This window comes from Leptodactylus fuscus, chromosome 6, assembly GCF_031893055.1.
Source record: "Leptodactylus fuscus isolate aLepFus1 chromosome 6, aLepFus1.hap2, whole genome shotgun sequence".
NCBI lineage: Eukaryota > Metazoa > Chordata > Amphibia > Anura > Leptodactylidae > Leptodactylus > Leptodactylus fuscus.
Genome location: NC_134270.1, coordinates 169,947,853 through 169,961,524, shown reverse-complemented (window position 1 = coordinate 169,961,524; position 13,672 = coordinate 169,947,853). Strand labels below are relative to the sequence as shown.

At 42.2% G+C, this 13,672-nt stretch overlaps 1 protein-coding gene across 1 annotated transcript in view; it reads left to right on the top strand.

Moving 5' to 3' along the window:
• The window catches only part of LOC142209027 (phospholipase A2 inhibitor and Ly6/PLAUR domain-containing protein-like), a 16,252-nt gene extending 7,761 nt beyond the window's left edge, over positions 1–8,491 (top strand). Inside the window, exons 2-5 of the mRNA XM_075277963.1 lie at positions 2,035–2,151; positions 4,004–4,153; positions 6,118–6,258; positions 6,697–8,491. Of these exons, the coding sequence (XP_075134064.1) occupies positions 2,035–2,151; positions 4,004–4,153; positions 6,118–6,258; positions 6,697–6,884 (596 nt within the window). The 3' untranslated portion in view covers positions 6,885–8,491. The remainder of the gene's footprint in view (positions 1–2,034; positions 2,152–4,003; positions 4,154–6,117; positions 6,259–6,696) is intronic.
• The last annotated feature ends 5,181 nt before the right edge of the window (positions 8,492–13,672 follow it).

The window sequence follows — 13,672 nt, the reverse complement described above, 5'->3', positions numbered from 1 at the left end:
TCGTCCATAGATCTGGGCTTAGATCTCCAAGATGGCAGGAGGAAAAACCTTCCTGCCGAGTTCTGCCAAAAACTGTCTGCAAGTACCGAGAAGAACTGATAGAAGGAGAAAGGGAAAAGGTCACACCAATGATGGAATTTACATTTCTCGCTTGTTTATTCATGTCATTTTTTTATTTGACATAAAACTTCTATTTCTGAGACCATTCATAGTCCATCAGTACAGGATAAGTAATGTAATGTATGTATACAGTGACTGCACCAGCAGAATAGTGAGTGCAGCTCTGGAGTATAATACAGGATAAGTAATGTAATGTATGTACACAGTGACTGCACCAGCAGAATAGTGAGCGCAGCTCTGGAGTATAGTACAGGATAAGTAATGTAATGTATGTACACAGTGACTGCACCAGCAGAATAGTGAGCGCAGCTCTGGAGTATAATACAGGATAAGTAATGTAATGTATGTACACAGTGACTGCACCAGCAGAATAGTGAGCACAGCTCTGGAGTATAATACAGGATAAGTAATGTAATGTATGTACACAGTGACTGCACCAGCAGAATAGTGAGTGCAGCTCTGGAGTATAATACAGGATAAGTAATGTAATTTATGTACACAGTGACTGCACCAGCAGAATAGTGAGCGCAGCTCTGGAGTATAATACAGGATAAGTAATGTAATGTATGTACACAGTGACTGCACCACCAGAATAGTGAGCGCAGCTCTGGGGTATAATACAGGATAAGTAACGTAATGTATGTACACAGTGACTGCACCAGTAGAATAGTGAGCGCAGCTCTGGGGTATAATACAGGATAAGTAATGTAATGTATGTACACAGTGACTGCACCAGTAGAATAGTGAGCGCAGCTCTGGAGTATAATACAGGATGTAACTCAGGATCAGTACAGGATAAGTAATGTAATGTATGTACACAGTGACTGTTCCAGCAGAATAGTGAGTGCAGCTCTGGAGTATAATACAGGATGTAACTCAGGATCAGTATAGGATAAGTAATGTAATGTATGTACACAGTGACTGCTCCAGCAGAATACTGAGCGCAGCTCTGGAGTATAATACAGGATAAGTAATGTAATGTATGTACACAGTGACTGCACCAGCAGAATAGTGAGTGCAGCTCTGGAGTATAATACAGGATAAGTAATGTAATGTATGTACACAGTGACTGCACCAGCAGAATAGTGAGCGCAGCTCTGGAGTATAATACAGGATAAGTAATGTAATGTATGTACACAGTGACTGTACCAGCAGAATAGTGAGCACAGCTCTGGAGTATAATACAGGATAAGTAATGTATGTGCACAGTGGCTGTACCAGCAGAATAGTGAGCACAGCTCTGGAGTATAATACAGGATAAGTAATGTAATGTATGTACACAGTGACTGCACCAGCAGAATAGTGAGCGCAGCTCTGGAGTATAATACAGGATAAGTAATGTAATGTATGTACACAGAGACTGTACCTGCAGAATAGTGAGCACAGCTCTGGAGTATAATACAGGATAAGTAATGTAATGTATGTACACAGAGACTGTACCTGCAGAATAGTGAGCGCAGCTCTGGAGTATAATACAGGATAAGTAATGTAATGTATGTACACAGAGACTGTACCTGCAGAATAGTGAGCACAGCTCTGGAGTATAATACAGGATGTTACTCAGGATCAGTACAGGTTGTAAAAAATAAATAAATGAATTGTTGCACAGTAACAAGTAAGTAAGTAGTTTCTGATGAAAGTAAATGTTACATTTCATTTGGAGATCAAGGTCCCAGAGTCTGGAGGAAAGTGGAGAGGACACAATCCAAGGTGTGTGAGGTCCAGTGTGAAGTTTCCATAGTCAATGATGGAGTCAAATATTGGAGGCCAGTTTTTCTATTGACTTTCTGAAATACATTAACTTTGTGAAGATATTCTGTTTTGTTGAGATGACCTGTAGATTGGAAACTTTTTGCTGGTGAACAGCATACATTAAAGCTTCTTGTGTATTTACCCGGTTCCTTTTCTTTCCAGGTCACTCCCTGACATGTATTGAGTGCATGGATGCCAGCGATGTTCCTTGTACAGGACCCGTGAAATCCTGTCTGCCAGATGAGGTGTGTCTATCCAGATATACTTTGACCTCAATTGGTAAGTGGATAATCGGATTATAGGTAACACCAACAAATATTTTTGTGCTATCGTGTCCACCCTGGTTGATTTTGCTCACTGTCCCTCACTGAAGCAGCTGAGGCTACGGTTGACTTTCAGCAGCAATTCATTCAAAGCCAGTTTGTTCATGTCTAATAGAGACAGAAACCCCCTTTCAGGTTAAGACAACTGGGTCAAGTGGTAAGGAAAGTACCCTGAGAGTCTAGGCCCACTGGAAGATACCCTGGTGGGCCAGTCTCACGCTGGTACCCTGACTATGATTTTGAGGTTGCTTAGTATAGGCCAAGGAGCTTAGCCAGATGCAAAAAATGTCTGGGATCTGAATGCTGGATTTAGTCTGCTATTGACCCAGAAAATCAGGGCGGACGTTAGCACCCAGGCAGGTAATGGGCCCTATTTACTTACCAATCCCTTTTCCCTCTCATGGCCACCTTCACCTCCACTTCAGCCCTCCAGGGAGCCCCATGTGTCCCATAGCATGTTGCTGGAACTGAACAGCATCAGGATGTCACTGACAGCGATGTGATATAGGGGCCCCCTGGAGGGCTGAAGTGACAATGACAGAGCAGGAGCGAGGATCCATAAGTAGGGCATGCAAAATGAGTATTCCTTTGAGGAACCCCTTGAGATTCGTGTCGCGAGGTTCACCTGGCAGTTCTGTTTGGACTTTATATGTCTGAACTGAAACTGCTATCATTATACTCGGGGGTCTCTTTAGATCCTTTAATAGTCCCACCATGGGAAAATTCTGGGTGTTACAGCAGCATGGATAATACAGTATGCAAATACAAAAGCTCCAAGGTAGAAGCATTGCAGAGACAGTAGGTACATAAAAAAGTCAAGGTAAAAACAGGTAGTAGAAGGAATATCACAACTTAATGGAATGATCTCCACTTAGCTCGGTGTTGGCTGTACAGCCTAAACACAGTAGGGAGAAAAGACTTGCGATAGCTCCTTCTCATTCTTGGGGTGAAGCAATTGATCGCTGACAGTACTGCCCAGTGCCGTCAAGGTCTAATACATGGGGTGGGATTTGTTCTCCTGCATGGAGCTCACCATGGACAATGTCATTCTGTCACCCACAACCTGTACTGGGTCCAGAGGGCTCCCCAGGACAGAGCTGGCCCTCCTGATCAGCCTGTCAAGTCTATTCCTATCCCTAGCTGGTATGCTACTCCCCAGCAGGCCACACCGAAGATGGCAGATGCTACCACAAAGTTGAAAAGGTCCTAAGAAGTGTCCTCTGGACTCCAAAGTCCCTCGGCCTGCTGAGCAGGTAGAGTCTGCTGTGACCTTACCTGTGCAGTGCACCCAGGTGATCGGCCAAGTCCAGCTTATTATTGAGGAGCACACCCAGGTACCTATAGGTCTTGAGTATCTCAATGCCCATCCCCTGGATCTCCACTGGTTATGGAGCATATCTCCGCTTAATAAAATCCACCACCATCTCCTTGGTCTTCCCTGCTTTAATCCTGAGGTGGTTCCGTAGACACCAAATCCAAAAAATCCCGGCTCATTTTTCTGTAATCCTCGTCATCTCCATTTCTGATAAATCCTACTATTACATATATGAGGGCATGAAAGGTCCTCTTTAAACTATTACAGACCCATAAAAAATATAGATTCTCCAAAACCCTTTAAGAAGAACCCTAAGTAAATACAGACCTCAGTTTGGACCAGTTCAGCGTAGGCCAAACCTCCTTATACACCCCCAACTTATGTTGACAGATCCTAAACTAAACCCCTCTCCTCCTATTTCCAGACTACGGGTCCGGAGTCAGGACATTTTAGGGTTACCTTCCGTGTTCATCTCCATCTTGTTTCTTTGCAGCTGGTGTACCAATATCCAAACTCTTTATCAGAGGTTGCGGGAACCGAAGTCAGTGCTCTGAATCCGGCAGTGCCAGTATTCCTCATGCCAACGTCTTAACCGCCTCCAGCTGCTGCTTCACCAATGGCTGTACTCCTCCTCGTCCTACCTGTAAGTACTTATACGCGGGTCAATGCTGCTCTGTAGTCTGTGTAGTCTGGACCGCCCTCTTATTGCTGGAACAAAACTATGAGTAATGTGGAACTACCAAAGAACTTTTTTCCATATTATTACTGATATTTTATAAAAATGACTCTTGCCACTAAGCCAAATAATATGTTGAGATCTGTTTCCTGTAGGAGATATCTTTGCAGCAGCCACCTCACTTACAGCACACTGATGATCACATCTAGCATGTATATGTCTATGTCACTATTAGGGTTAAGTCGATCTTGAGATTTCAGGATCGACTTTAAAATCTGATTTCCGATCATTTTCCAGCCGATCCCAATCGTGATCGTGAAATTTGCTCGATCGCCAATCCCGAGCCGAGATTTCAAAATCCAATTTCCAATAATTTTCGAGCCGATCCCGATCGCGATAGTGAAATTTGCTCAATCACTGATCAGGATCCGATCTTTTCCGATCCCGTTCGCTCAACCCTAGTTACTATAGATGATGTCACATTTTATCTACCCCACTGCCCAGGTCACAAAACATACTCCCCTCGGAGTCAATAGAGTCTTCTCCAAATCATTGTGCCTTTGGACCATGTTCCATCTCTGGGAAAATCACAAATTATTTTAGGCTTAGTGGTAAGAGTTGGAATTGCAAGACTTTTAGGATTTTTTTTTTAAACATGGAAAGTTAAATCATCAAAAATTCTCCCAAAAATATCTTAAACTAGCAGGAGGACGCGGCTTCGCACGGGTATATTACATTTTTTGTTTGTGTAGTGGCCCCATAAGAATTGTCCAGTTTTGTACTGTTGTATTTTGTATGTTGTTTATGTGTGTGTCCATAAGTCACATGATCATGCCTTGTGATCATGTGCATCTCAGTTTGGATATCAGTGAAAATCCTGCGGTCAGTTGTTATAAAAGTGCCATCCATAGCGCCCTGCCCCTTTAAGGCTGACATACCACAATTAAGAAAAATGGCTGGGTTGCTACGGAAACCTGGAGTAAAACTCTAATGCGTGGTACTCTGTGCAGATCCGCATATCTAATCCTCTGGCATGTGGTATTGTGTGCAGTGGCACGTATCTAATCCTCTGGCATGTGGTATTGTGTGCAGTGGCACGTATCTAATCCTCCGGCGTGTGGTATTGTGTGAAGATGTGTGTATCTAATCCTCCGACATGTGATACTGTCTGCAGATGCGCATATCTAATCCTCTGGTATGTGTAACTGTGTATAAACGTGTGTATCTAATAATGTGGTGTATAAAACTGTGTGCAGACGCACGTATCTAATCCCCAGACGTGTGATACTTTGTGCAGATATGCGTATTTAATCCTCTGGCGTGTGGTACTATGTGCAGACGCGTGTATCTAATCCTCCGGCATGTGTAACTGTATGCAGATGCACATATCTAATCCTCCAGTGTGTGATACTGTGTGCTGACATGTGTATCTAATCCTCTGGCATGTATCTCAGTTTGGATATCAATGTAGGATTGTGCACGTGGAGTGACCGTGTGCATGGCAGTGGGAATATGAGTGAAAGACTTGCAGGTTTGTATTGGCTAATGGGGGGGGCATTGTTTTGGGAAAGCTGTATCTCAGCAGTGGTACATCCGGTGAGTTGAGGCCTTGTCTTAAACCTTCCCTGACACCTAAAGTATCTGTGTGTCAAATTTGGTGAAGATCGGTCTAGTCGTTTGGTCGCACATAGAGAACAGACAGACAGACAGGAATTCATTTTTATAATATAGAGAGATATAAAAAAGTGGTTTAACCAATAGGGCATTTCAGTTTCAGCCCCATCAGGGGCTTATGTCGGCTTATGTCACTTTATTAGTCCTGGCCAAGCATGCATGTGTGGGGGTATTCTGTAGGGATAGCTGACAGATAGTGCATGTACATGGTCAGCCTCGGTTTCCTGCATTGCTGCCTTCTTTATCTCCTATGCCAGTGCCGTCCACAACCTCAGAGAAGAACGGCGTTATGTGCAAGGCCTGCCAGACCATAGAAGAGTCCCCCTGTGACTCTGACACCTACATTGACTGCACCGGATTGGAGACCAAGTGCATATCTCAAGTGACAAAAACCGTAGGTAATTATCTAAACCCAAGTCTGGTCCCCCTGGACTATCCCTCTGGACTATCCCCCTGGACTATCCCCCTGGACTATCCTCCTTCATCTTCTCACCCCTTCATGTAGAGTATTGTGCAAAAATAAACTAGTAACACTTCCATTTTCTTATCTTAAAGTGTATTTTCCCACATCTGCCTAAAACTTTTGCACAATATTGTACCTATAAATCATTGTGTTTGCCCGTCTTTTGCTTCCTACAGTAAGATTTGTAAAGAGAGGAAAGCAGACATTCCCCAGAAGAGCCCCGCCGATTCTTTAGTGTTACCTTGGATCCGATGAGGAGGAAGGTCCTGGCAGGGCTCTAGTTCGATGTAGGATCCATTGCGGGCAGACAGTAATATATTAGGTAATATGTCATTATACTCATCTTTTCTTACCTCTCCCCTCCTTCCTCCAGGGTTGCCGTCATCAGCTATGCGTGGTTGTGCCACCCCAAGTCTATGTAAGATTCCTCACGAGGAAGGAACATTTGGACCTCTCAAGTTTTCATCACATACTGTCTGCACAGACGGGGGCGCCAGTCTCCATTACTGCCTGTCTTTGCTGGCTGTGACCTTTCTTTGCCTTTTCAAGGTCATGATTTAAAGTCATCGTGAAGGTCAAGTGTCCAAACTCTAATCCAATAATCCCCCCATTACAAGATATTGCAACGCTTACTCATCATGTTGGTCAGCTGATCTGTCTGTCTCTGGGAAAGCTGGGTGACAACTAATATACCCCCACCCCCCCTATCACTAAATAACACAACGTCAGCGCTTCTATGTCACTGTCTAACTCTAAATAAAGTCTTATGTTCTGCCATCTGGGAAAGATGGTTGGTTACTCACAGTCACCCAGCTTTTCCTGACTTGTTAATGACAAATCCTGCTTAGAAAATTGGGACCCAGTGTGTTACTTACCTCTCCAGGGTCCAGCGTTGTATTGACTGTGACAGATTCGGCTTCCTGTTTCGTCCATACACTGATGATAGAGATGAAAGCAAGAGGGGATATGGAGAACTGTGCAGCTGTAACTGTATGCAATGTATTTTCTGCACAGTTCTCTCTATGATCAGACAGAGCGATTTGGCAATGCCTTGACCAACCATTAGGGGAGCGCTAAGAGAGTGCAACAGTGGTCACAACCCTAACACAACCTGCAATGGTGGCCATACTGCTAGTCACCCAACTTTTCAATAGTTCTGAATATTATAACCTGGCTGTGTAGTTAATAATACAAGGGGGGAGGGTTGAGGATACAACGATGCAGACCTGCCAGGGTGACTCATTTATAATGATTGCCACTCAGCTTTCCCAGAGACAGAAATAGCAGATGAATAGAATATTTCTGAGGGTGATGTGATATATTTTATATAGAGGGAAATCTATAACCTACAAATGTCTAATATATTCACCTACACGGCTGCTATGTGGCACGGCTGCGGTCAGTAGATTTTATAGTCATACAGATGTAGCAGAGCTGAAGTTGTTGAATTGTTTCTTCTCTATATAATGATAATTCTATAGAAAAATATTACACACTAAAATATAAGAGAGCCAAAATATAAAAAAAACCTCAGTAGATGGAGCCTTGAAGTTAGGATGTTCCTGTGTCGGAATGACGAAGACGACACTGGACAGACATCGCAACGTTTAACCTCCATTTTTCACCCCCTGTTCTCCTTCACCCAGTCACTCGATGATGGCGACACGATACGTAGTCTTTTGTACTTGGCGTCTCAACATTTTCGGACGTCCTCCACCATGAGAAGGGATCAATGACTCCATTGTTTCCATCTTCTGAATAACAATTGTTGAGGGAGCAACGTCTAAAGAAACTGGTGGTCCTATAGGTTGGCACCATGGAGTTGCGCTGCTTAAGATGCTGTGCCGTCATACTGGTGACACGTCGAGTGACTGAGTGATGGGGTACGGGCCGTATACACCCTGAGGTCACAAACTGATGTTAAACATCCGGTGCCCACAGTATCGCTCCATAATGGGGTATCCCGGCTTATTCGGAGCTCCATATACAGAGGAGCATATATATTGACAATGTAATACCCGGCACAACCTGCGGGGGCAGTGTCCTATTGTCTCCATATTACCCTCAGCTGTGATTATATTTACCCGATTTTTTTTTTATATTATCCCCTGTTTTTGTTTGATTTAATAAATATCAGAGTGAAATACAACAAATATGTGGGAATAAATTCTGATTTTATTACGTTTTATATCAGAATAAACGATTTAATGAATACAACGTTTTCAAGAGTCTTGGAAAAAACACAAAAAATATCATTAAAACAATATTTTACAAATAAATTGAGGCCTGAACCCTGGAGGGCGGCCAAAGCTTTATTTTTACTTAGATTTCTACATTTGATATCTGGAAGGATTCCGTCTACAGAACGAGGAAAAAAACTTTGTAGATTTGATCAAACTTACAATTTATTTTGCATCTCTTGCGGAAAACTCCACTCACTGGACCTCTGAAAGTCCAAAAAAGTAGGCGAAATAGGGAATGGCCAAGGGATTGGCGTAGGCTTTAAAGGACACTCTACGTAAGGATTGATCTGCAAAGAGAAGAAGCAGAGAAGTAAATATTCAGGAGGCAGAGGATGTGCTGTTCTCCTCATACTTATTACCGTATTTTTGGACTATAAGACGCACTGGACTATAAGACTTTAAAAAAAATTTGAAGCAAAAAAATGGTAAAATATTTAATATATGGGAGTTGTAGTTTTGCAACAGCTGCAAGGCCACATTGACAGGTGACCCTGCAGCTGTATGGAGATGCATAGAGCGTTTTTTTTTGCGGGGCCAGATGTCCTCCTGAAAGGAGGTGATTTAGAAGTTTTATTTATTTTATTTTTTAATCCTCTGGCTACTTAGTCCCCCCTGGTGTCCACTTACCTGCAGAGATGGCTGTTCTCGCTCTTCTTCGCCTCGCTGCCCCCGCCTCCCAGGTTAGGAGAGTGTGGGCGGGTTAGGAGAGTGTGGGCAGGTACTGGGAGGGGAGACCTCACGTCTCCCCGCCCTGTACCCGCCCACACTCTCCTAAGCCACAAGCCCCGCCTTCTTCCTAGCTCTTTAAACACTAACCTGGGAGGCAGCAAGGCAAAGAAGACCGGGCACCGGACCAGCCATCTCTGCTTTTCCCACAATGCTTGGCCAGTAGCAAAAATCATCGATCTCGATCCCACCTAAATAGATCGTGTTCGGAATTCCGATCCCGATCGTGAAATTTTCTCAATCGCCGATCGGAATCCGATCTTTTCCGAACACATTCGCTCAACCCTATTCATGACATCCTCTAGGGACCTAAGTCACCGCTTCCAAGAACGGGGTTACGTTGAGGAATGTATATTGAGAGGCTTTAAAAGAGCGGTATCAACAAATCAACGTAATATTCTACAAAAACGGGTAAGGGATACTCTTCCTCAAGATAAAGTTCGTTGCATCACCACCTATTCTTCAAGGAGCTTTGAATGAAACCACATTTTACGCAAATATTGGCATTTACTGATACACGATCCCATTACCAGGTTATATGTTAACCCTCAACCAGCCATCACTTACAGGAGAAGCCGAATTTTGCGTGACACACTGGTCCGCGGTCACTATCAAGCCAATATATAACCATTCATTTTTGGATCCAAGGGTCCTATTACAGGGTGTATGCGGAGATTGTGTAGCCTGTTGCAACATAGATGCGAGTAGAGAAGTTTGGAACTCTGATAAGTCCGGCACTTATGAAATCAGCTACTCACTAAATTGTCAATCCTTTGGTGTTATTTACTTTGGGCTTTGTTCCTGTAACTTAATCTACATTGGTTTAACTTCCAGAGAACTACGCAGACGAGTCTGTGAACATGTCATAGGCATTCAGAACGCCCGGACATGCACCGATGTCAACACTCTTAAAACTATACCGAAGCACTTTAACCACTTCAGTACCGGCCAATTTGTGCTCCAGGACCAGACACATTTTAGGTTTTTTTTGTATGTGCGGTTTTGAGGGCTGTAACATTTTTCTCATACGTCTCATTCAACTAATTTTTGCGTCTTTTTTCGGGGACACATAGGGCTTTATTTTTATGTTGTTTTTATTTCCGAATGTGTTTTAAAAAAAAATTTATATCCGGGAAAATATAAATATAATAGGAGGGAAATTGTGTCTGTTTTTAACTTTTCTTCTTTTTTTTTTTATTTAAAAACACAAAGCGCAACTGAAAAACTTTATAAAATAGTTCTTCCTCTCCGTTACGGTAATTTTAATTTTGTATGGTGTTGTCGGGGGTGGGGCTATAACCTTTAATAACGGCAGTTTATTAGCGTATTATTTTGCTTATTTTTTTAATTATTTTATTTACATTTTTTAAAAAACTTTTTTATTAATTTTTTTATATATATATATTTTTTCAGATGATGTCCCCATAAGGTCATAAGAGAATTGTGGGGACATCTGGTCACTTTTTTTTTTTTTTATTAGGGAGGCTGATTTCCCCTGTAACTGGGGCCGGTACATTTACCCCCAGTTGCAGGAGGAATCCAGCCTCCTGCACACTGTATACACAGTATACAGAGCTGATCTGGGTCCTGTAAGACCCAGCAGCTCTTGCAATATGCTGCTCCCAGCGGATCACGTGACCGCCGGGTCAGAGGGCGGCCGCATGATGGCGGCGCCCATAGCCGTGTATACAGCGCTCATTGAGCACATAGATGGGTTTTATATACAACCCTTGTTCCAACCATTGTTTCTGATATTTTGCTCAACGCTTCATTCGACTGGTTAAAAACTATTTTATTATTTTACTTTTTCTTTTATCTTTCATGTTTTTCGTGTTTTTGTCTTCTCAGCTATCATCCGGGCATCATTTCCAGCCCTTGGTTTACATTCTTTCATCAGCATGATCTTTTCACATCTTGGATTTGGGATCCTATTTTCATTATCTACACATATGCGTCTTTAAAATTTGATAAAAAAATGTTTTTTATGATCACATTTCACTTTTTACCCACTGCTCACCAGCACTTTTTTGTTTTCACACCTCACTTTTTATTTTATTACGTTTAAAGGGGCTCTATCAGTAAAATTATGCTGTATGGGCCCCACATATGCGTGAATAGCCGTTAAAAAGGCTATTCAGGAATCGGTAATCTTATTTAAAACCCCCTCAAAACTCAAAAGAAGAACAATAATATCCAGTGTTTTTGTCTATGTCAGTCACAGTAGTTGTAATTTGAACTGTACATTCATAAAACAATCTGAAATTTATTTTAAAAAAATTTAGCAAAAATAGCAATTTTCAAAATTTGAACAGCTCTGCTTTTCAAACAATCACAGAAACCAAACTAGATAGCAATTATTGTCTCTGTTTTATGTTGGCCGAATCGTGAACACAGCTCTGGAATATAATACAGGATAAGTAATGTAATGTATGTACACAGTGACTGTACCAGCAGAATAGTGAGCGCAGCTCTGGAATATAATACAGGATAAGTAATGTAATGTATGTACACAGTGACTGTACCAGCAGAATAGTGAGCGCAGCTCTGGAGTATAATACAGGATAAGTAATGTAATGTATGTACACAGTGACTGTACCAGCAGAATAGTGAGCGCAGCTCTGGAGTATAATACAGGATAAGTAATGTAATGTATGTACACAGTGACTGCACCAGCAGAATAGTGAGCGCAGCTCTGGAGTATAATACAGGATGTAACTCAGGATCAGTACAGGATAAGTAATGTAATGTATGTACACAGTGAATGTACCAGCAGAATAGTGAGTGCAGCTCTGGAGTATAATACAGGATAAGTAATGTAATGTATGTACACAGTGACTGCACCAGCAAAATAGTGAGTGCAGCTCTGGAGTATAATACAGGATAAGTAATGTAATGTATGTACACAGTGACTGCTCCAGCAGAATACTGAGCGCAGCTCTGGAGTATAATACAGGATGTAACTCAGGATCAGTACAGGATAAGTAATGTACTGTATGTAAACAGTGACTGTACCAGCAGAATAGTGAGCGCAGCTCTGGAGTATAATACAGGATAAGTAACGTAATGTATGTACACAGTGACTGCACCAGCAGAATAGTGAGCGCAGCTCTGGAGTATAATACAGGATAAGCAATGTAATGTATGTACACAGTGACTGCACCAGCAGAATAGTGAGCGCAGCTCTGGAATATAATACAGGATAAGTAATGTAATGTATTTACACAGTGACTGTACCAGCAGAATAGTGAGCGCAGCTCTGGAGTATAATACAGGATAAGTAATGTAATGTATGTACACAGTGACTGCACGAGCAGAATAGTGAGTGCAGCTCTGGAGTATAATACAGGATAAGTAATGTAATGTATGTACACAGTGACTGCTCCAGCAGAATACTGAGCGCAGCTCTGGAGTATAATACAGGATGTAACTCAGGATCAGTACAGGATAAGTAATGTACTGTATGTAAACAGTGACTGTACCAGCAGAATAGTGAGCGCAGCTCTGGAGTATAATACAGGATAAGTAATGTAATGTATGTACACAGTGACTGTACCAGCAGAATAGTGAGAGCAGCTCGGGAGTATAATACAGGATAAGTAATGTAATGTATGTACACAGTGACTGCACCAGCAGAATAGTGAGCGCAGCTCTGGAGTATAATACAGGATAAGTAATGTAATGTATGTACACAGTGACTGCACCAGCAGAATAGTGAGCGCAGCTCTGGAGTATAATACAGGATAAGTAATGTAATGTATGTACACAGTGACTGCACCAGCAGAATAGTGAGCGCAGCTCTGGAGTATAATACAGGATGTAACTCAGGATCAGTACAGGATAAGTAATGTAATGTATGTACACAGTGAATGTACCAGCAGAATAGTGAGTGCAGCTCTGGAGTATAATACAGGATAAGTAATGTAATGTATGTACACAGTGACTGCACCAGCAAAATAGTGAGTGCAGCTCTGGAGTATAATACAGGATAAGTAATGTAATGTATGTACACAGTGACTGCTCCAGCAGAATACTGAGCGCAGCTCTGGAGTATAATACAGGATGTAACTCAGGATCAGTACAGAATAAGTAATGTACTGTATGTAAACAGTGACTGTACCAGCAGAAAAGTGAGCGCAGCTCTGGAGTATAATACAGGATAAGTAACGTAATGTATGTACACAGTGACTGCACCAGCAGAATAGTGAGCGCAGCTCTGGAGTATAATACAGGATAAGTAATGTAATGTATGTACACAGTGACTGCACCAGCAGAATAGTGAGCGCAGCTCTGGAGTATAATACAGGATAAGCAATGTAATGTATGTACACAGTGACTGCACCAGCAGAATAGTGAGCGCAGCTCTGGAATATAATACAGGAT